Raw genomic sequence first — 23742 nt, 5'->3', positions numbered from 1 at the left:
TGAAGGGTGAATTGGTCATCTTTCCAAGTAAACAAGACTCGCATGTGTCATCTTCCCTAAGGTCGAATGACTCCAACACTCCATCCTTTTGGAGTTGGGCTATGCGCTTCTTGTTGACATGTCCAAGACGACAATGCCACAAGGATGCTTTATCCATACTATTGGAAGAATCCATGCATAAAACATCATTTCCTAGGTTATCTACAATCATAACAGTTTCATAAAAAATTCCATTACATGGTATTGCTTCAAAATATAAGACACCATTTAGATAAGCACAAATAGAACCATTCTCATTATTAAAAGAAAATATAAATCCTTCTCTAAACAAACCATGAAATGAAATAATGTTTCTTTCCATTTCTGGCGAATAGCAACAATTGTTCAAATCTAAACATAAACCATTCCTAAGCACTAAAGAATACACTCCAATCTTGGTCACAGGCGACGATCTTCTGTTCCCCATGATTAGATTTATTCTTCCATGCTCCACATCTCTATTTCTTCTTAGTCCCTGCAATTCAGAACAAATGTGGTAACCACACCCGATATCGAGGAACCAAGAAATAGCATAAGATGAATCATTAGATTTAATTGTATATATACCTGTGAAAGACGGCTTGATCTTTCCTTCCCTGATGGCTTGCAGGTAGTCTAGGCAGCTTCTCTTCCAATGCCCTATTTTATGGCAATGGTGGCACTCTGCCTCCTTTGGGTTAGGGTTAGGCTTAGCGGGATCAACTTTGGTCCCACTAGAAGAGGAACCATATCGGGACTTTCCCTTGCGGTGGCTCTTAGACGGAGCCTTCCTCTTCTTGCCTCTTCTTTTCCTAATGGCCAAAACAGGATCAGCGGGTAGATTGGGAGTGGGTGCAACAGACTTGTCCTTGAGGTTGCTCTCAGCAACCCTAAGGAGACCTTGGAGCTTACTTAGGGTGACCTCTTCCTTGTTCATGTGGTAGGTCATCCTAAATTGATTGTAACACGGAGGCAAGGAGTGAAGCACCATGTCAATTGTCAAGTCTTCCCCAAAGTCAACATTCAACTTGCAAAGACGATCGACATACCTTTGCATCTTTTGCAGGTGCACGGTTAGAGATTCTCCATGACCCATTTTACCGGAGATCATGTTAGTGAAGATCTCGTAACGTTCTTGCCTCACGTTTTGGTGGTATCTCTCCAACAAGTCTTGGTGCATTTCGTACAGATACATGTCCTCATAGGACTTTTGGAATTCGGTGTTCATTGTGGCTATCATGATGCAATGAACCTTCGTTGCATCATGTTCATGAGTCTCAAAAGCAGTCATTTCGGCCGGAGTAGCGATTTCTGGGTTGATCTTCTCGAGCTTCTCATCGAGGACATACTCCTTGTCCTCGTAGCGAGAAATCGTGCGAATGTATCTTATCCATTCGCTAAAGTTCGTCCCATCGAAAGTCACCTTTTGGCAAAGGCTCATCAATGTGAACGAGCTAGCAGCAGCGTTGTTTGCGTTCGACATCTACAAATAGAAAGGACAAAGATAGATTAGAATTTGAATCCCTAATTATCACCCAATAAGAAAAATTAGGGCTAGGATCCAACAACAATATTTACATATTAGAAAAGGGATGTCGTAATCTAACATGCAAACAATTTGAAGGTAAATGAATGACGATTCACTAATTCTCCACCATGAAAACCTAACTTTAAGTTCTAAATGTATTGAGAATTCCTAGGTTTTGATAAGATTCATTGAAACCTTTCAATGGCATGTTTAAATCTCGATATGCCCCTCTCGTTTGTGACTGGGATACCGAGGATCACAAAGTGGGTGTGAATTACCATGCAAATTCACACGGTGCCTTCATTGTAACAATCACCTATTCGATGTGCCTGTAAACCACACACGCTCCATCGAACTATGATAAACAATGAATCACCCTTTGCCACCTCTTCTTAGAACCAATTAGTGTGTCGGTAAACCACACACGCTCCACTAACTTCTTAGCAAGGGTGCAAAGTGTAATTTCATGGGATTACATCAATTCACTTTTCCTAAAGTAACTAGGATTGGGAATTTTTTGAAAAACATGTAGTTACTTTGTATTTCATATTATACTTTTAATGAGGAGATGAGGTTGCCTTATCCTACCCGTTCGGCTAACGACCCTCCACCGACCAAGCAAGCGGTGGGTGTGAGTGTACACCCATTAAGCGCCATTTTATAGGCAACAACCTTATACCCACCTTATAGACCGGCTTCGTGAATGAGGCCTACTAACGGTAAGACTAGCATTTTTAATTTTACATATATATATATATATATATATATATATATATATATATATATATATATATATATATATATATATATTAATCTTGTAATATTATATTAGTATAGGGTTGAATTTTAAACTTGTAAAATTCTAGGGTTTGAAATTTAAATTGTCTAAATTAAACTTTTAATCACAAAACATAAATTTCAAAACTTGATGGCAAGTTTTAAATTTTTTAAAACATAGGGGATCAAATAACAAATAATCCAAATTAACATTTAATCACATAATTATCCATATTTGATTTATTCAATTATTTCTTGCAAAACAATTTACCAATTTAATTAAATAATTAATCAATTATCATATAAGGAAATTAATATTCAATTAATTGATAAATATCTTCAATTAGGTCAAGAATATACTCAAATATATCATAAAATCGGATTTATATTGACCTATTAAGATTATGGTAAGTATCCAAAAGATAAACAGCAAGAAATCCCGAAATTAGCTCTTTCTGACGCTCGAACTCGCCGAGTACCACAATGGACTCACCGAGTTGAGCCTACTCGCCGAGTCCACTATGGGACTCGCCGAGTTCATCAGGCAGAATCACAAAATTCGAATTTTGCAAGCAACCAATGCATCAATTCAATAGAAACCAATCTAGGCTCTGATACCACTGATGGGTTTTAGCCATATGAACATTCCTATGTGCACATACAAACCCTAATGCTTGGATCTAGGTTTCTCTAATTGAACATGCATTGAATCCAAGACTTCTAATGACAATTCTAGTATAATAACATAAGAAATCAGATTTGGAAGATTACCTTGAATCACTTGCTTGAATCTTCTTGTCCTTGGAGCTTTAGAGTCACAATTGTCACTCCTCTAATGGCTTACAAACACCAACTAGCAAGAGGATGATTAGAGAGAGAGAGGGGAGAGAGAGCTAGAAATCGGCCAGGGTTCTTCCAAAGGCAAGAGTGTCGATTTCCTTGACCCCTTGGGTCTATTTATACTTGTAAGGCTCCTAGGGTTTCACCCTTAAAACCCTAATTGAATAACTTAGGCCCTAAGCAATCAAATACCCTAATGATAAGCCTTGGACGATTTCAAGGTCTATCCAAAGCCCCAAAACCGTCCCCCTTTATCCATAAGGGATTATAGCCCAAAGTACAACTATCATACAATTGACAGTTTATGCCTTTCTATTTAATTAATCTCCTTAAGTCACCAAATTAATTCCTAATTAATTTATGACTTATATTAATCAAATAATAATATTATTATTCCTTATATTATTCTCATAATATATTAATAATATTTCCTCTCTCATTATAAATCATCCTGTCAAGTTGCTATGGTGAAGGCAACCCAAAAGGACCATGCACAACCGGGTCAAATACTTGCCTAATATAGTTGCAGCCTTAGACACTATTCCAACAAGATCTACGTTCGAGAGGTGGTAGAACGTCATGGATTTCCCGTTTCAGTAATGTCAGACTGAGACGTCTGTTTCATTTCCAGATTTTGGAAATGGTTCCACAACGAGATGGGTACTCATCTGCATTTTAGCATCGCTTTCCACCCTCAGATGGATGGACAGAGTGAAAGGATGATATGAACTCTCGGGGACATGCTACGCGCATGTGTCTTGGATTTCGATAGCAGTTGGGATACGTATCTTCTGTTAGCGAAATTTTCGTATAACAACAATTACCACGCCAGCATAGACCGACCTCCCTTCGAGATGCTCTATGGGATGAAATGTAGGACCCCAATCTGTTGGGGCGAGGTCGGTTAGAGAGTCATGGGGAGTACTAAGGTAGTATTCAAGACTATCGAGAGGATCCAGCAGGTCTGGAGCAGGCTCCAGACTGCTCAGAGTCGGCAGAAGAGTTACACCGACAAGCGGCGTTCAGACTTGGAGTTTCAGGTGGGCAACATGGTCCTCTTGAAGGTGTCACCTTGGAAAGGTGTCATCCGATTCAGGAAGTGGGGCAAGTTGGGCCCCAAATACATCGTTATGTTTAGGGTTTGGGCTTGGGTGGTCCGGGTTGCGTACCATTTGGATCTTCTAGTAGAGCTCAGCCAAATCCATAGCACTTTCCATGTTTCTTAGTTACAAAAGTGCTTGGTGGATGACTCGACAGTTGTACCTCTAGAAGATATTCAGGTTGATGACAGCCTGAATTACATCGAGATACCAGTAGCTATTATCGACAAGAAGACGAAGGAATTGAGGAACAAGAGGGTTGAGTTGGTGAAGGTGCAATGGCAGCACCGCAAGGGTTCAGAGTTGACTTTGGAGCCAGAGGATGAGATGAGGGAGCACTACCCGGAGTTGTTTCCCGATGCATCAGACTTCGAGGAAGAAGTCTAAGACAAGTAAGGGAGAATTGTAATGTCTGATTCTTGATACACATTTAATTTTAATTTATTCACAATTTTAGAGCTACTCGACGAGTTGGGAGCCCCAGACTCGTCAAGTAGAAATGAGATTGGACGCGGGATTTAAGTCACCTACTCAACGAGTTAAGAGCCTCGACATGACGAGTAGGGCTGGCAGGATGAAATCCTAATATCAGGGTTTTGCACCCTATTTAAGCATTTTAATCCCCACTTTATGACCTCATTTCCAGCCTCCAAGTCCCAAACCCTAATCCACGAAACTCTAGAGCCTTAGTGTGAGCTTGTGAGCCATTTTTTAGTGAACTTTGTGTGATTTGAAGCTTGTAGAAGAAGAAGAAGAAGAAGAAGAAGAAGCTATAGGATTCCAGGAGAAGATTGTAGATCCAGAAGCAACATCTCATCCTCTTTATTTTCTGGTAAGCAAGCCTCAACCTTGCTTAGTAGCTTGTTAGATCTCCTTCTTATCATTTCATGGAGTTTTTGGTCCAAGAAGCCTAGTCCTTGGGATATGGACGTCCCAAGTGATCTACCTTTCAGATCTGGGGTCTAGAAGGGGTTTCATGGCATAAAGGTGTAAACTTTATGACCATAGAAGCCCCATGCAGGCTTCAAGCTGTTATTATGGCCTTTTATACCCCAAAAGGCCATACATGGAAGGAAATTTAGGAGATTTATGTGTTCAAATAATGTCTAAGGCCTTGATCTATGTTAGTATGCTTTAGTTTGGAGTATTATGTCCTAGAGAACTAGGGTTTTAGCTAAACCCATTAAGAAGGACTATTAGCGGGTAAAGTTGGAAACTTTACCCTTAGAAAGGCATTTCCAGTACGTGGATGAAGTCTGGAGCTTAGATTTGAAGAGTAAGGGCTTAATCCTTTGAGATGGCCCAAACGGACTGAGGAACTTGGCAAGTCTAGAGAGGGACTTGAAGAGTTAAGACGATTTGTCCCAATTTTGATTATGATAGAACTCGACGAGTTTGAGGATGACTCGACGAGTTGATTCGCTAAATCGCGACTATGAGTAGCCAAGGAGCTCGGTGAGTCAGGGGTGACTCGATGAGTTGGATTGCGATTTCAAGGTTCTAATTTATAGAACTCAGCAAGTTGATAGAGCAACTTGGCAAGTTGAGTCAACCAAGAACATTGACTTTGACCAGAATATAGACTTTGACCAGGGGTAAAATGGTCATTTTACCCTAAGAAATATTATCAGTTGTGACTAAGTATTATTGTGTTAATGATAGTCGAGGAGTCGTCGGAGCAGCAATCGGAGATTCCTCACACGAGATTTCACAGTTAGCATACGAGGTTAATTTCCCTTAGTAGTAATGGGCCGATGGCACCAATGCCGACCCATGTAGAGTAGCTAAGTGTGCGTTGGGCCCGTATCTAAGAATTATTTATGATAATTAGTTAAGTGTGGGTTGGGCCCGTATCTTTGACTCGCTTATGATTAGTAACTAAGTGTGGGCAGGGCACGTATCTTAGTATCATCTAAGTATGTTTATGAATTGGTATATTATTGTTATACTTGTTTTCATTGTGATACTTGTATGTATGTTTAGTTAGCGAAATGTGGGTGGGGGCCCGTATCTCCCGGATAGCGGAGCGTGGGCGAGGCTCGTACCTCCTAGCCAGCTGAGTCTGGGCAACGCCCGTATCTCCTAGTTAGAAGAGTGTGGGCGAGGCCCGTATCTCTGAGATAGCTATGTGTGGTGAGGCTCGTATCTCATAGTTAGTCGAGTGTGGGTGGGGGCCCATATCTCCTTGAGTGTGGGAGAGGCCTGTATCTCCTAGTTGTATCTTATATGTATGGTATATGGTAGTTTCGGGAGGCTCACTAAGCTTTATGCTTACAGTTCTCAGTTTTGGTTTCCGGTACTTCCAGTAGCAAAAGGAAGAGCTTGGGATGATTACAGTGCACACACCATTCATTGAGCTTGGGATATTTAGACTCTGATATTTTGACACGTGATTTTGATACAGTATTTTGTTATGATGACTTGAGATACATGACTTATGATCTTTATAATGTTTTTTGATTAATTATGGTTTTCTTAAATGGTTTTAAAACAAAATTTTTCGACCATATTTTTTGGGATGTTTCACATGTGTTAAGTAATTTATTGATCTATTTTGAACTCTAGAGCCCCCATTAAGCCATGCATGCACGAAAATTTGGCAACTTTACGTGATCAACCACCTTAAGGAAGTTATCTGAGTTTGGGTTGATATCTTAATCGGTTAAGAGTTGAATATTGGAAATTGGCCAAGTTGGTGGAGTACACTATGCGTACAAGCGGGTACGATACACGTACAAGCCCTAAAGCGAGTACGCTAAGCGTACGAGCTGAGTACGCCCTACGTACTTAGTAAATTAGGCTTCGGACTTTTGAGCTCTCAGTTTTGGGCCATGTTGGACTTTAGTTGTCTTGGTCCTTGTTGGGCCATCACAACTCTATTGTTGGGTTGTTGATATTTTATTGGACTCTCTTAGTTGAAGGCCCATGAAAGGGATTGGGTCTAATTTGGAAAATTGGGCCGTATTTGGGCTTTGGGTGATTATTTTGGAATTTAGGCCCTTTAGAGATTTGGATTGGGGCTTGGCCTTAGGCTAAGTTGGGTAAAGGGTAAAAAGGTCTTTTACCCTCGTTTGGACTCTTAGTATGATTCAGGATCCAATTATTAATTGGATGTTATTTTATGATAGATAGCATGGAGATTTTAGTGGGCCTACAGCCAGAGATTTATTTTTGGATTCAATAGTCTGAGGTGAGTTTCGTCCCAGTGTTTAGTGGGTCCAAGGCACAAATGTCGGCGCATGGTTTGATAATTTAGTATGCTAGTTGTCTACGTGACTCTTGCATGTGTTATGTGTATGTTTATCGGCTGGGGGCTCGATGTCGGGCGGGGCCCGATGACTGTACTATATGCTATTACCTTTGTGATTATCGTATGTGTTTGTATGTTTATATGTATATCGGGTGGGGTCCGATGCCAAGCGGGGTCTGATAACTGACATATATGTATACTGAGTGGGGCTCGATGTCGGGCGGGGCCCGATGACTGGCGAGGCGATGACTGGCGAGGCCCATTATGTGTTTATTTATGTATGTATGGTATGTGGTATTTTGTGGAAATCACTAAGATTTGTGCTTACGATTTTCAGTTTATGTTTCAGGTACTTCTGGTTCCAAAGGGAAGAGCCCGGGATGATTGCAGGGCACACACTATTAAATTCTGCATTTTTGATTTACTCTGATAATGATGATGTATTGATAAAGTTTGAGTACCTTGGTTTTATGACAATGATATGGTTTAGTGTTTTATTAATTTAAAAATGAGAATTTTCGAGTCTTATTTTTTGGACGTTACAAGTTGGTATTAGAGCCTTGATTTGAGGGATTTAGACATACTCTCAGGTGTGTCTACACTCAAACTGAGTGTTTGGTAAAGTTTTTTCAAAAAGAGCTGTTTTTTAAAGAAAAGAGTTTTCTAATACAAGAAAAGGTGTGGTGTATGAAATCGTACGAGCTCAAGTAATTTTTTCCCCAAATACCCATACATGTTATCTGATATGATTTGCGTTACGAATATGTCAATCGCATGCTAGTTTGGGCTAAGAATATGCTCAATGCTTGCATGATATAATGCTAGGAGAGATGCCTTGTATGCCTAGTGTATGAGCTTGTCGACTTGCATGCTAGTTCTGATCAATCAGTGATAGATTGTCCTTATATGTGATGCCTTGTAGCCTCGGAAGCATGGGATGATAGATTAGGTATAACTTGTATGTGTAAGGCAATCGGTAGTGAGAGTGGAAGTTCCTAGCATGAATTGTAGTATATGGAATTGGGTGTTCTTGGTTATTCTATGGATTGGAATGTTATTGCACGAATTCTTCTTGCTTTGTGCTTTGTCGAACTCATAAGTGATGTGAGTTAGCTATTAAGTGAATATGTCAAGTCACATGTGACAAAGGTTGGATAATCTCAGAGTGAAGGATTTGACCCTATTGCACATCTCTCGTTTGAGTCTAAATGTTTTAGGGACGAATCTTTTACTCGAAGGATTATCTAAGCTTTGTTGCATGTGATTGTATTCATGAGGTGGGTAACTGACATTATGAGGAGTTCTTCAGTAGCTGATGGCAAGGTAAGGTCGGAAACCTAGGAAAACCTAGGAAAACCTAGGAAGTGCTTCGATGGATTTAGTTGTGTTGTTTAGCGAGCATTGTAGTATCGGTTGAGTAGGTGACTTAGAGGATTCGGAATAATTCTCGAGGAAAATATTGATATGTGTGGAAGGTAATATCGGGCCCGTACTACTGAAAGCACATGATCCATACTCAAATCGAGGAGAGACTTGGAGAATCTAGGAAGCCTGTGGGATGAGGATTCTTATATATGTTCTGATCATTTATATGGTTCTTCTGCAGAATAATGATGAGCACTCAGGAAGGAGGTTCGGGTTTAGATTCAGGCTCAGGTGCAGGTGTTGGGCCGATCGATGAGAGCATGCGGGGTTCATCTCATCGGAGATTACCCACGGTATTTTGGAATGGACTCCTGTGATCTTTAGTTCGGTCAAGGAGGGGATTTTGGAACTCTTGTATGGTCTTCGTGGGGCTTCTCAGACCGAGATTATAGCGGGGCAGTTGGGGGCTCATCTGGAGCCTAAAGCTGGTGCAACCCTAGGATCCTTCAAGAAAGAGGATCTTATTGTTAGTTCTTGTCATCTAATCGCATTTGGGTTATGCACCATGTTTCCATGGGGATAGATCCCATGATTGGATTTCCAAGCTTTATGCGAGGAGTTACCCGACATCATTGGGGGTATCACTGATAGATTGGTCGCTAGGTTTGAGGATCAAACCTTGGCAGCTCAGACGGTTGATGGGATGGTCTAGATAATCCAGGAGCATGAGATTGGTTTGGATAGGCAACTGGGAAAAAGGAAGCAAACTCATGATCTAACTCGATGATCTGAGCAGTTGGATGTCGCCATGGCTAGTGTTAGGGATCCGAGGGGTCGTGATGGTCACACGAAGGATAAAGGGAACATGAACATGTGTGCAACAAGTCTAAGTGTGGCAGGTGTGGATAGAAGGGCCACCTCCATTAAGAATGCACCATGGAAGTAGAATTGTTTCATCGTTTTCATCAGCCTAGTCATATCAGGGTGAATTGCTCACATTTAATGGTTGGGGTAGCTCAGGTTCCATCGCAGGCGCTCGGTAGGAAGAGGTGGTCAGGATTTCTTCTGATGCTATTATGGGTATATTATCTTTTGCTTTCCTCTTGATTATTACAAGTATTTATATTGCTTTGATATTTTGTTGGGTGTGGGTAAGTATTATCTCCGGGTTACTTTTATGTTTTTGCCTGGGTTATATCATCAAGAATTACTATATGCCATTTTGTATGCCAAAAGTCATTCGTGGGTCGTATCCTACTGATCGGGATTCCGTTGTTTAAGTGATTGTTCCAGTTCTTTGTTGGGGTCAGTTTAGGGGTGTGGCTGAGAGATCTTTAGTCAAATTAGCAGGATTAGTTCTTCAGCAAATTCGGAGTTCAGGTGCGATAGCATTGTTCGGGTGGGATTGGCAGTTGTCTACGGCAGGACCTATGGATCCAATCACTAACGTTGCTAGGGAAGGAACGGTAGCAAGAAGATGAATGTGGAAACCGTATGAGCTTGTTTGGTTATTGGAAGTGCCAGGGGAATTTATTATTGTAAGGGTTGGTGATGGTTAGAATCCAGAGGTTCTGTGGAGGATGAAGAGTTAGGGTGAAGATTCGATAGTTCATAGCAAGGGTTATGGTCTTTGTCACCATCATAAAGGATTTAAGGATTTGGTGTGGCATCATAGGAAGAGATTGGGGTTATCGGACTTGCTATGAGTTTGGGGAGTATTCATCTGGATTTCAAGAGTTGGGCAATCATCAAGATTGGATAGTAATGGAATGCTAGTATTGGTAAGCGCAGGTCATCATCAGTTCATGTTATATGAAGGTAAGATGGGTTGGGAATCCATCAAATTTTATAATATGGGAGAGCTTTGATGAATCCAAGTGGGTAAGAATCATTCATGGAGTTGGATTAGGTGTAGAACTAGGGTAAGTTTCATATCCTAGTCATACATTGTGGGCTTAGAGATTGTGTGATTATATCTCTTGTAGGAGCGTTCGAAATGGTTGTCTTGTTGAGATTCGGGGGAGTTGCACTCGGTTGTGATGAATCAGAGGATGGTGGATGAGACGCAAGGATAGATCCTTGGATTTCAAGTTATGAGTAGACCCGAGTCAAGTTCATAGAGGTATTCCAATCTAGGGTATTCCATCCTGAGGATTGCAGGTTTAGACAGAGTAAGGTTGTGTGCCGCATGGATGTATGGATTCATCTTCTCTGGAATCGAAGAGATTTATATGGGGTTTGGTCTCTTTCGAAGGACGTCGGATGTCGTTCAGATCGATGAGCGCATGAATTATGTTGAGAGGCACATGGCCATTTTGGAGAGGAAGGTGAAGGTTTTGCAGAACAAATAGATACCTTTGGTAAAGGTACCGTGGGAGCCGGATGCGGAAATGCAGGAACCCTATCCAGGGTTGTTCGCTGCAAAAGACTTTGAGGATGAAGTCTAGTTCAAGTGGGGGAGAATTGTAACGCCCCGATTCTCGAGTATCAAATTATTGTTATAAGTTCTCATGATTTCAAGGTCTACTTGACGAGTTGGTTGCCTAACTCGCCAAGTAGCAGCGGGTTGCTCCACATGTTTAAGTGACCTACTCACCGAGTCCAAGAAGGGACTCGACGAGTAGGAGCTGGAGAAGGAAACCGAAATTCCAGAGTTTTGCATCCTATTTAAAGGTCCTTAACTTTCCTCCTCATCCTCCCTTGTCACCTTCACATCCAAAGAAACCCTAATATCTAGCTAGTCTTTATTCTTGAGTGTGTGAGACCAAAAGAGAGTGTAGTGGAGCATTTCTTGAGGGGTTAAGAGCTTGGAGCAAGGAAGAGCCTGTAGATCCAGCCTTTCCGGTGTTGTGGCATCAAGGTTGAGGTATAAAGCTTCCACCTTTACACTTCATTGTTTAGATATCCTCTTTGTGAAAGAAAATGGTCATTTCTAGGGCAAGATAGAGTCATTTTTGGGTTTGAGCTTGTCACAAGGGCAAAGTTTCAGATCTTGACTCCCCTAGGCTTTATAGACAGAAAGCCTCAAGCTTTATGAAGCTTTGGCCCTCCTTCATATCCAAAACCTTCTCTTAATGCTAGTTATGAGTGTTTTAGTTCCATAGAGCCTTGCATGCACGTAAAGTTAGCAACTTTACATGATAGCAACACACTAGGAGCCTAGATCTACAATTTGGATCCTTAGTGTGGCTTAAAAAGCCTCTATATGGATGAAGGACTGAAGGGACTCGGCGAGTCGCATGGTCAACTCGGCGAGTCCAATGAAGATTGTCATGGGCTCGGCGAGTCTAATGAGTGACTCGGCGAGTCGGCTAGGGTTTTCCCAACATTTGGACATGTATGAGCTAGGCGAGTTGCAAAGGAGGCTCGTCGAGTCGGCCAAGGAGTTTACGACCCTAAACCTTAAGAACCCGACTAATCACTCTAGTGACTCGGCGAGTTGGCGAGTTATGCAAGGAACTCGGAGAGTAGCCGAGGGTACTCGACGATTTGAGATCAACATGGACTATTGACCTTGACCGTTAACTTTGACTTTGACCAAGTGTTGACCAGTTTGACTTTTGAGGGTAGTTGGTAATCGGGTATTTATCAAAATAGATCGTTGATGGTTATAGGTGTTGGAGTTTGGGGCAGTGATTCGGGAGCGTGATTATGTGGTTCAGTTCGTCAGTTGCGAGGTGAGTTATCCTCACTATATCAACAGGGTCTAAGGCACCAAGGTCGGCCCTTTATCAGAGTTGTATCTGGGTATTTGCTTGATATGTTATTGATCTGCTAGATCTGTATCCTGGTAGTTAGGATGGTACTATGTTAGTGACTTGGTTTAGGTCGGTATCCTGGTATATAGGATGATGCTATGTTAGTAACCAGTTAGGTCGGTATCCTGGATATAGGATGGTTGTTGTGTTAGCGATCTGTTAGATCGGTATGATTACCTATTATATACATGCTAGCGTATGATATTTATGTGCACATGATTGTTTGATTGGTATGGGGTTGGGTTGAGGCGGGTCCTGCTTGTGCTGTAGGCCAACATACCCAGGGCGGACCGGATAGAATGCAGGCACAGAAGGGCACTTAGTCAGGCCGAAGGCCCAGCGAACGGTCCGGATAGGCTGAAGGCCCCGAGAGGGCGATCCATATGTGCCAAGGCTCGGAGAGTGGGCCAGATAGACTGAAGGCCCGGTGCGGGCGATCTAGTCATACTGTAGACTCAGAGAGTGGACCAGGTGAACTGAAGGCCCAGTGTGGGCGGACTAGTCACAATGTAGACTCGAGATGCAAGGCTATTATGTTGCTTATATGTTTATATGATTTGGTTATCTGTATGGCATTGGTATTTTAGGGGTATCCCACTAAGCTTTCGGGCTTACAGTTTCAGTTTATTGTTTTTGGTTCAGCGGATGGCCGCGGGAAGGCGAAGACGTAACCCTACACTTCCTCGATCGATGATTATGATTTATGGGGACTCTGATGTTTAAACTATTTTGAAAACAAATTGTAATAATTAAATGGTTTTAAATGATTTTAAAAGTTTTAAATTGGCTCGAATTTTATGGGTGTTACACCTTATGATCGTGTTTTGGAATGATTCTACCTGTGTATGGGTTGGGCAAGTTATGGGACTTCAAAATTATAGAAGCGTATCAATTCAGCAGATAAGGAAGCAGTGACTTATTCAGTACTAGAAGTCTTAACTCCTAAATTGTCTCTCGTTGTTCATTATATTCATGGAATCGTTAACATCAGGATGAGCCTTTCCTCGAAGTAATATCTAATCCCTTCCGTCAAGTGAAAAGTTTACGGCATCAACAATTGGTCTGTGATTCTACTTTCTAGTGGGAACCTCACGTAATTAGAAGTTGAGTAGTCAGTTTGGAAGAGAATTGGAATAGAATTAGTAGTGGTTCAGTATTGGCGGTCTATTGGAGAGTCAGACCAATTCAAGATTTCAGATTTAGGGTAGAGTAGAAGTAGTTATTATGTAGGGGATTAAGTTATATTGAGATAGGATTTGTTCATCATCAGGTTTCGAGATCCCTGCTAAGGTTAGGTTCGATTGCCTTTGGGAAGGTTGTTGTATGCTCGGGATTGTGGTTGTCTTGCTCAGGCTGTCTAGTGTGCCTAGGATAGTGAGGAATGTTTTCGAGGATGAAATATAATTTAAGTGGAAGAGTTGTAACACTTGATTCATTGTTGTTTTGAGTTTAGACCATTGCGGTGTAATGTTATGCAGAATTGGTCCCTAGAGGGCAGAATTTTCAACTTCAGGAAAGCTGGAGTACGTTGGGTGTACTCCTTGTACACTGAGCGTACTAGTACATGTTGGTTGCGGAGCTCATCCACATACGTTGGGTGTACGTAAGCAATTTTGAAACCCTACTTTTAGGGCTTGTACCTTATATAAATAATAAGACAGTCCCTTTTGGCCTTGTTTAACCAGCCTCCATACGTTTGAAAACCCTAATTCGTCCTTTTGCCTTGTATGGTGCTCTTGAGCCTTAGTTTTGACCTTTAGTGGGTTTTGTGCATCTTGAAGTGGTAGAATAAGAAGTTTGAAGAGTTATTCCTTGGAGGAGAACATAGAGATCTAATGGTGACTTTTGAGGTATAAATTTTATACCTTGGCAAATCTTTGCATTTATCTACTCTTTAGCTTGTTCATGGTCATTTTGGTCCCTTTTGGTTGGTGATTGTGAGCTAAGGTTGTTTATGGAGCTTATCCTTGTAGACCGGGGCATATTAAAGGTTTCTTAAGCATAAAGGTGCAAACGTTATGGTAGTTTTGATCTCATGCATGTATTAAGTCATTTATTAAGCTCTTTTGAACTCTAGAGCCCCATTAAGCCATGTATGCATGTAAAGTTGGCAACTTTTCGTGATAAACCACCTTAAGGAAGTTAGATATGAGTTTAGGTTGAGGTCTTAATCGATTAAGAGCTGAATATTGGAAATTGGCCAAGTTGGTGGAGTACATGATGTATACAAATAGGTACGATGCACGTAGAAGCCCTAGAGCGAGTACGCTAAGTGTACGAGCTAAGTACGCCCTGTATACTCAGCAAATTGGGCTTCAGAATTTTGGGTTCTCGGTTTTGGGTCATGTTGGGCCATCAGAATTCTATTGTTGGGATGTTGATATTTTATTGGACTCACTTGGTTGAAGGCCCATGAAAGGGATTGGGCCCAATTTGGAAAATTGGGCCATATTTAGGCCTCAGGTGATTATTTTGGAATTTGGGCCCTTTAGACATTTGGATTAGGCCTTGGCCTTGAGCTAATTTAAGTAAAGGGTAAAAAGGTCTTTTACCCTAGTTTGGACTCTTAGTGTGAGTTAGGATCCAATTATTAATTGGATCTTATTTTGTGATTGATAGCGTAGGGATTTTAGCGGGCCTGTAGCCAGAGATTTATCAGTGGGGTTCAGCTGTCTGAGGTGAGTTTCCTCACTGTGTTTAGCGGGTTGGAAGCACCAATGTCGGGTCATCAGCCCATGGTTTGATATTTTAGTATGCGAGTTGTCTGCGTGACTCTTGCATGTTTTATATGTATATGTTTACCGGGCGGGGTTCGATGTCGGGCAGAGCCCGATGACTATACTATATGCTATTGTCTTTGTGATTATCGCCTGTGTTTGTATGTTTATATGATTATATGTTTATATGTATACCGGGCGGGGCCTGATGACTAACAGATCAATATAGCGAGTGGGGCTCAATGTCGGGAGGGGCCCATTATGTGTTTTTTTATGTATGTATAGGATGTGGTATTTTGGGAAACTCGCTAAGCTTTGTGCTTACAGTTTTCAGTTTATGTTTCAAGTACTTGTGGTTCCAAAGGGAATGGCCCGAGATGATTGTTGGGCACTGGTGGGCGTCGAGACCACCAAATAAAAAAAAACCTCAATACGACGGCATACAAAAATGAATTGTAATAGCGGTAAAAGGGATCGAATCCACAGGGATTGGTTCGAATCAAATCTATGCATTCAGTTCTCCGAAATAAAAATATACAATGATATGGGGGTTTTCAAATGTTAAATGCGATAAAAAAAACTATTTTATAAAAATAACAAAAATGGAAAAATACAAAATCTATAATATAAAACGTTCCAATATCGGGATAAATCACAAGTTCAATTAGTTGACTAATCATCATAATTTTGTGGTGCAATGAGTTTAATGGATACTAATTTGGCTATAGCAATCTAAGAAGCTTGAGATCACCTAGACTTTTCTTAGTTAATACAATGGTTAGAGAAGCTTATAACACATTTTCTTAGTTAAAGTCATAATTTCCATGAAGCATGTAATTAATGAAAATTAACTAGCATTAAGATTTAAAAGTCACCAAATCCAAGAGGAGTCAAAATGCTTTCACTACCATGTTGGAGAAAATATTTTCATGATTGTGTGAAAGAAAAACAATCACAAAAACCATTTGTTGCTTGTTAATTTGAAGATCTATTACGTAATCAAGAAATTAACCAACTAATTAAACATTCACATATCTAAACTCATGATTAATGATATATGAACATCAATAGATGTTTCACTAAAAAATATTTCATAGCATGCCATCAAAACCACATAAAACTATTCCTAATCAATTAATTGTTTCATAGATTCACCCAATATTGAAAATAAAAACTAACACATAATAATAATAACAATAAAAAGGATAGAAATTATACCAATACCGATTACGAAACGAAGATGACAAAGCTTCTTGAAATCGTCACTTCTTGTTGCTCCAAAAACTTCATCCATAATCCAAGTATTAATACAAAAATTAACCTAATCTAATTACAAAGATAAATGAATCACAAGACAATAAAATCAATGATAAAGATATCAATGATAATAGTGTTTAATTTCCAAAAATAAATAAAGAAGAATCCAAGGGAGAAAAACCCCAAGAAGAGGCGTCGCCCACTTCTTTTCTTCTGCGGCGAAAAAAATGAAGATGCCCTACTGTTTGTGTGCCCTTGATTTGCTGCGTTTCCAAGTTACACAATAAGCCATAGTGGGCTCAACTAAATGAAACATGGGCTGCTGGATTAAATCTCAAAATGGGCTGCCATATAAATTAATTGAGCTATTTAAATGGGTTGCTAGACAGCCTTCTGTACTGTTGTTCGTCAGACCAAAAACCCGACCAAAACATGTCTGAATCAGCTCATTTTTTGTGAGATTGAAGATCAACGAGTTATGAAGACTCCTGTAAATTTTCAGCTCAATCGGACATTGTTTGCCCCTCCGTCTGATCGCTTGAAGAGAGCCGCGCAAAGCTGCCAAAATCCGAAAAATTAATTTATATCGCTTTGTTTTTCTTTTCGCTCCCGGATTTTGCTATGAGATTTCAATCGTGGCTGCAAGGCATTTAATGTGGCTTTAACAATGCTCCAAAATACCACCTTGCTCGTACAAATCTGCACAAAAATTGCTTAAACGAGTAAAAATATTCAAAACAATAAATCTAACGATTTAATGCAAAAAGAATATTAAAAAAGGTAAAAGTAAAAGAAAACGATCGCTAAAATATATACAAAAAATCAAGCTATCAGGCACATACCATTCGATTCTACATTTTGTGATTTACTTTGATAATGATTATGTATTGATAAAGTTTGATTATCTTGGTTTTATGACAATGATATGGTTTACTGTTTTATTAATTTAAAAATGAAATTTTTCGGGTCTTATTTTTGGGACGTTATAATTTGTTGAAAGATGATTGAACATAGTCATTTTCGATTGTGACTGTTTCTTCATTATCGATGGTCAACTGACGAAAATATTTTTGGGTTTGTGTTGGTTTATTTATGTTGCTTCGATGAGATTCAATTAGTAAATAAATGTGTCTCAAACGAAGGATGGTTATCTCTGAATGGGTTCTCGATCCAATCTTAATTTTGGTTGTGTGGAAAATGGTTCGAATCGATTTACATGTTTCAATAGAAGAGGGAGAAAAGGTAAACTGACCCTTTGATTCACAGTGATGGGTAATCGAGGATGATGATGAACAGGGGTAGAGAAAGAGATGTTTAAGTCTGAGTGTGTTTGTGTGTGTGTGTGTGTGTTTAGTTTCAACGAGAGAGATAGAGAGGCGAAGAGAGAGAGAGAGAGAGAGAGAGAGAGAGAGAGAGTGTGAGTGGGGGGGGCTCTCTTTATTTACTAATTATTAAAATATATAAATATATATTAAATTTATAAAAATGGAAGAAAAATGAAAAATAAATACATGAGGGGCATTACAGTCATTTCATTTTGCCAATGGACTAAATACCAATCAAAACTAATCCAAAAACAAATCGAGGTTTGGACCAAACCTCAAAAAAATGCATACAAGATAGACCATTGTTGTAGTTTTGTCTATAATTTATGGTTAAAGGTATGGTTTTGGGCCTTGAGGCTCTTTGGCTCCTGTTGACTAATTAATTTATTTTTTATTAACAAATTTCGAAATTTATTTTATTAATGATAAAAATTGTTCATTGTTAATTAATTGAATGACAGTTAATTTCCCTTTTGAACAGTCATGATGGTTAGCAGTTTTAACTGCTATCTGATAGCCTATATAAATGTGATCCATTGACAGATTAAGGGTTGATCATAATACACAAAAACGTCACTGGCTTTCTCTTTTTTTTTTGGAAAATCAAGGAAGCATGGAGAATTTTGACAAAATCAAGATCCAATCTTGAATAGATTGTTGTATCATCTAGATAGATCCCTACCAGACAAATTCCTTTCTTAGGACACTGCAATTCGCTGATCTCAATCTTTACAACTTCGAGTTTGTAATTTGTTATAATCAGCATTCAAGTATGTTTTTCTTATGAATTGATTCTTGTATTTACATATATTTTTAATTTCGTTTGTTACATATATATTTCTGTCATAACAAAAGGTATGATATTTTTTTGTCAAAATTGTGATTTAGTATTTAAGGATTTTATTTCTGCAACAAGTTTAATTTATCTGAGCTATATTTGTGTTAATAATTTGTGAATAAAAATGAGCAAAACTCACAGGGTTTTTTTTTTTTTTTTGTTTCAAGTGATTAAAAAGTGTTTGGTTGAATCAGTAGTGATGCTTACATAATTACATTATATTCATTGCATATTGGTGCTTATGAATGGATCTTTTGACTATGGTTTGATTAATTTCTTGAAGTTGGTATAGAATCGGTGGAAAATGATAGTATGCATATGTCCAATTCACGTATATGGTCAAAATATTATTCTTGAAATTTCGAAAGGTTAGACAGAAAATTTAAAAAGAAATGATGAAACCAATTTACAGAATGATTGTAGAATGATTGTGGTGCAACCTCAAATGATGATATGGTTAAAAGATTGAACATAATCAATAACCTGGTTGAGATAGACAAAAGAAGTATCACGTGGAGGAGGATGATAATTCTAAGTTTTACCATGGTAAATTTGAGAAGTAAAAGTTTATATCAATACATTTAAGTAGATTTTTATTACGGATGAAAAAAAAAAAGTACAATACGTATATTGGCAACAAGAGCAAACTATGTTGCTATTCCTTTTCTTTTTATTAAAAATAGCAAGATAATTACATTTTTTTACACATAATATCAATTTACTCACCATTTGTTGGACATAATAAAAATGTATCAACATTTCTTTAGCAATAACGACAATCTAACATCAAATTTGTAAGCATTTTACGAGTTTCAAATTATATATTGCTATTATTCCCTTTTTTTTAATCTTACAATAAGAACATAACAAAAACTCAAAAAGAATATACGTATATAAAACAACTTACAACTCCTTTAACCTTTCATGATATCCTGTTTACAATCTACTCACTCAACTACCATCTCAAATAACATCATCTCTACAATTAACAAAACTCGATGCAAAAAAGGAAATCCTAAAGATAACATAACATGAATATTACATGTAATGAAAACATCATCAAATATTCAAATCCACTCCTTAGGGTTAATACAAGCATCCAAAAGTTTCCATTCTTCACTCCCCTCTTCTGGTTTCTATGCATAGAAAATGATCCCAACATTATAAACCTTCCGTTTTCAAATTATTTAAAAACAATAAAAGAGATAAATGAAAAAAAAGTACAAAAAAAAAAAAAAAAAAAAAACTTACATGGTCATATTCCCACCGGGCTGTTAGTGGAAGAGAGACAAGAATGCTTTCAATTCGACCTCCGGTTTTGAGACCAAATGTTGTTCCTCGATCATACACCTTCAGTATGTTATTAATTTAGCCACTAAATTAATATATTTTTTTTAAACTAATACTATTATCTTTATGATTATAGACATTGATCTAAATGTTTTTAACAACCACTTAAATCAGTAGTAACAAAAGGAATAATATAATTTGAATTTCATACCAAGTTGAATTCAACATATCGTCCCCTTCGGAGTTGTTGCCATGCCTTGTTTTGATCTGTGAATGGCAAATCCTTTCTCCTTTCTATAATTGGAATGTATGCATCCACCACCGAGTTTGCACATTCTGTAATCAAATTGTGTGTGAAAAAAGACATAAACGCCCTCCTCGTTAACAAAAAGTCGAAAATAGCCCTAGAAAGTTTGTGATTTTACCTGTAGCAAAGGAGAGTAGCATTTCCTGATCATAGTCGTTAAGATCATCAAAAAATATGCCTCCAAGCCCTCTCCTCTCATCTCGGTGCTTCATATTTACAAAAAATGAGTTTTTTTTTTGTGTGAATTCCAATGGAAGAATTGAATTCCGATTCCAGCCAAATTCAATGAAATCAATAAAATCATAGAGCAAGATCCAAAGGGAAAAAAAATCTTAAAGTGTATACCTTAATGTAGAAATAGTCATCACACCATTTCTTAAACCGTGGATAGAAACTCGGGTCAAACTTGTCACAAGCAGCTTTTTGTACCTTGAAGAAAAAAAAAGTGTGAATAATAATATAAGGGTTATTCTGAACATAAATATAATATAAGGGTTTTTCTACATATAGATATATAATTGGTTGTGTTCTTCTGTATATATCCCTATTAGTAAACAAAAGCAAGGGCATTGCATTATGTGTATGGAATTGCAAGCATGTTACTATTATGTGTAAAGAATTATAATTACCTTGCTATTATGTGTTACATACATATTGCTATTATCAGTAAATAAAATGTAAGTATGATGCTATTATGGAAAAATAAAAAAAAATAAAAAAAAATAAAAAAAAAGTACCGAATGGAAGTGTTTGACATCTTCCTCGAATATATAAGCAGGAGTCAAATCAGTACCACCACCAAACCACCACTGCCTTGGTGCTCCAGGAGCATCTGTATAAAATTACAAATAAAATATTCTTCATTTGATAAAGTGTTGTATTGTATGCATATATAATATTTGAGAAAATGAAGCCACACTTGGGGAAATGGAAGGATATAAATAAATGTGGAAAATTTGTAGAAAGTTAAAGTTTCATTTCCCTGGCTTTTTTTTAAGTCAAAAAAAAAAAAATTGTATAGATAGCTTATTGGATTAAGTAATGAAGTCCACTAAGCTAAAAAGAAACAAAACCCGACAATCATATTGATTCATATAAATACACAAGATTTTTCAGAATTCATCTCAAATTTATGTTGTGGTGATGTAGTCCCTCTTCTAAATGATCAACATAATAAAAATGAATTTCTTGATATAATGCAAATAAAATGTTAGTTATGAATAGTATATTCTACAAGGGTAAAAGATTCTTATATCAAGATACAACCTAAGCTCAAATAGAGCAAGTTACAAGCCAATAACTCATAGAAGGTATGCATCTCATATATACAAATGTTCTTTTCAAAGTTAAAAGAATCAAAATAATGTAAAGCTATAAAAATTAAATAATTTTTGTCATATGAGTCCACATCTAGAAATAATATTTCTAGTTATAGAGAAAACATTTGAAGGAGGATCTTACCTTTTGGAGCATCGGTTTCAAAATAACGATAATTAAAATGTAGTGTAGGTGCAAAAGGGTTCTTTGGGTGTAAAACCTGCGAAAAAACAAGGAATGTCCTTCGTGATTATACAGTAATCATGTTTAACACATTTATTATTTATAAAATTTTAAAGAAAAAAGAAGAACAAGAAACTGTTTGTGCTTAGAGCTGATACAGGAGCAATAGTTGCCTGTATTAATCAGAATCCTAATTATTCTTACCTAAAGGCTCAAAACTGATAATTGAAACTTGATATGGCAATAATTAGGTAAAACCAGCATCCAAACAACCAACATTTGTCAGAATTGAGGTAAATTTGAAGGTATTTAGGGTTTGAGATCAAAATTAGAAGATCGACTTACGGAGCTGATTCCAGCAGCGAAAAATGGAACAGGTTCAGGCTTAAAGTTGCCATTTTCGGCACTATTTGCAGGCTTAGCAGCCCTATATGCTTCTGGGGGCATCACACCATAGACTACAGACACATTGACTCCAGCCTTCTCCCAAACGGCGCCGTCTTGTAAAACCCTGCTAATCCCACCGCCGCCTCCTGGCCTTGACCAGACATCCTCCTTAAACTTCCCACCTCCGTCAGCCGCTTCAATGGCAGCGCAAACGCTATCCTGCGCTTCCCTTATCATCTTCTCGAACCGTGCCCTGACTGAATTCGTCCCCACATCCTGATTTGACGAACCACCATCGGATTCTCGGAGGAAAGTGTCGGGGCGGTGTGTCTCCGCCGTCTCCTTCTCGATCATACGCGATGAGGCTCGGATCAGCAGATTCTTGGTCTTGTTGGGTTTTCTGCGATTATAAGATATGGTAGTGGAGGTGGGGTTGATTAAGGCGAGAGTTGTTGGCGAAGGAGTGGAAGTGGGCAATTGGAATGCAGAGGTTGAAGGGAGTGAAGAGATCATTGTGGTCATTGTCGCCATTGTTTGGAGCTTCCACCGGCTTTAATGGTGTTGATAACGTGAAGATAGGAAAGGCTATCCGCGAAGAAATTACTTGTGGGGTACCATTGAATTCGTTTGGTTTCGTCCAATACAAATAGCTTGGTGCCCATAGGAATTATTGACTTTCTATATGGAAAACAAGGGGAAATGTTGGTTGTATTTCTTTATCAACTTTTGGTTTTGATTTTATATAACCAAATAAATAAACATCTTTTCTGAGAATGTTATAAGCACGATACCTGTTATTCACTGAGAAAAGAAATTTTCTTTTGGGGTACAAGTCTTATTTAACATTGAGCACTTAGGATCCACATGGAACACTTGGTGTTAGAATTGAGCATTAGGAAGGAGAATAGAGCTGTAGTGATGTGTCATAGGGGTGAGAATGGTGCGGTTCGATGCGGTTTTTGGACCAAACCGAACCGTAAACCGCAAGTTGCGGTTATTCATAATGAAAAACGGAACTTTGCGGTTTTGTTTCGGTGTGGTTTTACGGTTTTTCTTGCGGTTTTGCGGTGCGGTTTTGATTTTAACCAAAAAATGATTTGGTGTGGTTTTGCAGTTAAAATGATACAGTTTTCATGTCCAAAATAAAACCAACTCGGTCAAAAATGGAACCAAAAGTTGAAATCAAAACAACTCGGACTAAAATAGAACCAACTCGGACCGTAACAATTTAACTTTGTGGAATGAAACCACTTGGTTCAAAGGAACCTAACCGGTCGGCAAAACCAAATCTCTTATACATAGCATCATTAGCTATGTCCATTTATAAGTTATATTCCTCATTTTTTTTTTCTCTATCAAGCGATGTGGGATGGCCACAACAAACATATAAGCAATTTGTCTATTGCATTTTTTTACACATTTTCTTTTATTATTTTGCACACATAACACATATATATTATTTTAAATCCACTATATATATAATTA

At 38.4% G+C, this 23742-nt stretch overlaps 2 protein-coding genes across 2 annotated transcripts; both read right to left on the bottom strand.

The window, feature by feature from the left end:
- Positions 1-243: 243 nt before the first annotated feature.
- Positions 244-16817, bottom strand: LOC128132678 (uncharacterized). The gene is made up of 3 exons (XM_052769533.1): positions 16572-16817; positions 607-1501; positions 244-514 (listed from the first exon to the last, which is right to left on the bottom strand). Exons 2-3 carry the CDS (start codon positions 1499-1501, stop codon positions 498-500), a joined length of 912 nt encoding a protein of 303 aa, XP_052625493.1. The 5' UTR covers positions 16572-16817; the 3' UTR covers positions 244-497.
- Positions 16818-19644: 2827 nt separating this feature from the next.
- LOC111906654 (oxygen-dependent coproporphyrinogen-III oxidase, chloroplastic) lies at positions 19645-22888 on the bottom strand. The gene is made up of 8 exons (XM_023902426.3): positions 22216-22888; positions 21832-21907; positions 21108-21202; positions 20716-20799; positions 20489-20576; positions 20275-20399; positions 20025-20123; positions 19645-19909 (listed from the first exon to the last, which is right to left on the bottom strand). The coding sequence occupies exons 1-8, from the start codon at positions 22786-22788 to the stop codon at positions 19841-19843; spliced, it is 1209 nt and encodes a 402-aa protein (XP_023758194.1). The 5' UTR covers positions 22789-22888; the 3' UTR covers positions 19645-19840.
- Between the last annotated feature and the right edge of the window lie 854 nt (positions 22889-23742).

Source organism: Lactuca sativa, chromosome 3, assembly GCF_002870075.4.
Source record: "Lactuca sativa cultivar Salinas chromosome 3, Lsat_Salinas_v11, whole genome shotgun sequence".
Classification (NCBI taxonomy): domain Eukaryota; kingdom Viridiplantae; phylum Streptophyta; class Magnoliopsida; order Asterales; family Asteraceae; genus Lactuca; species Lactuca sativa.
The sequence above is the reverse complement of the archived record's forward strand: the minus strand, read 5'-3'. Positions and strand labels throughout refer to the sequence as shown.

Bases quoted from the DNA above. Each gene is read 5' to 3' on its own strand.
- LOC128132678 (XM_052769533.1), bottom strand. From the start codon at position 1,501: ATGTCGAACGCAAACAACGCTGCTGCTAGCTCGTTCACATTGATGAGC.
- LOC111906654 (XM_023902426.3), bottom strand. From the start codon at position 22,788: ATGGCGACAATGACCACAATGATCTCTTCACTCCCTTCAACCTCTGCA. The intron at 20,577-20,715 runs GTATACACTTTA...GTAAATATGAAG, and splicing joins ATGACTATTTCTACATTAAG to CACCGAGATGAGAGGAGAGG. The intron at 20,124-20,274 runs GTATGAAATTCA...AACATACTGAAG, and splicing joins GATATGTTGAATTCAACTTG to GTGTATGATCGAGGAACAAC.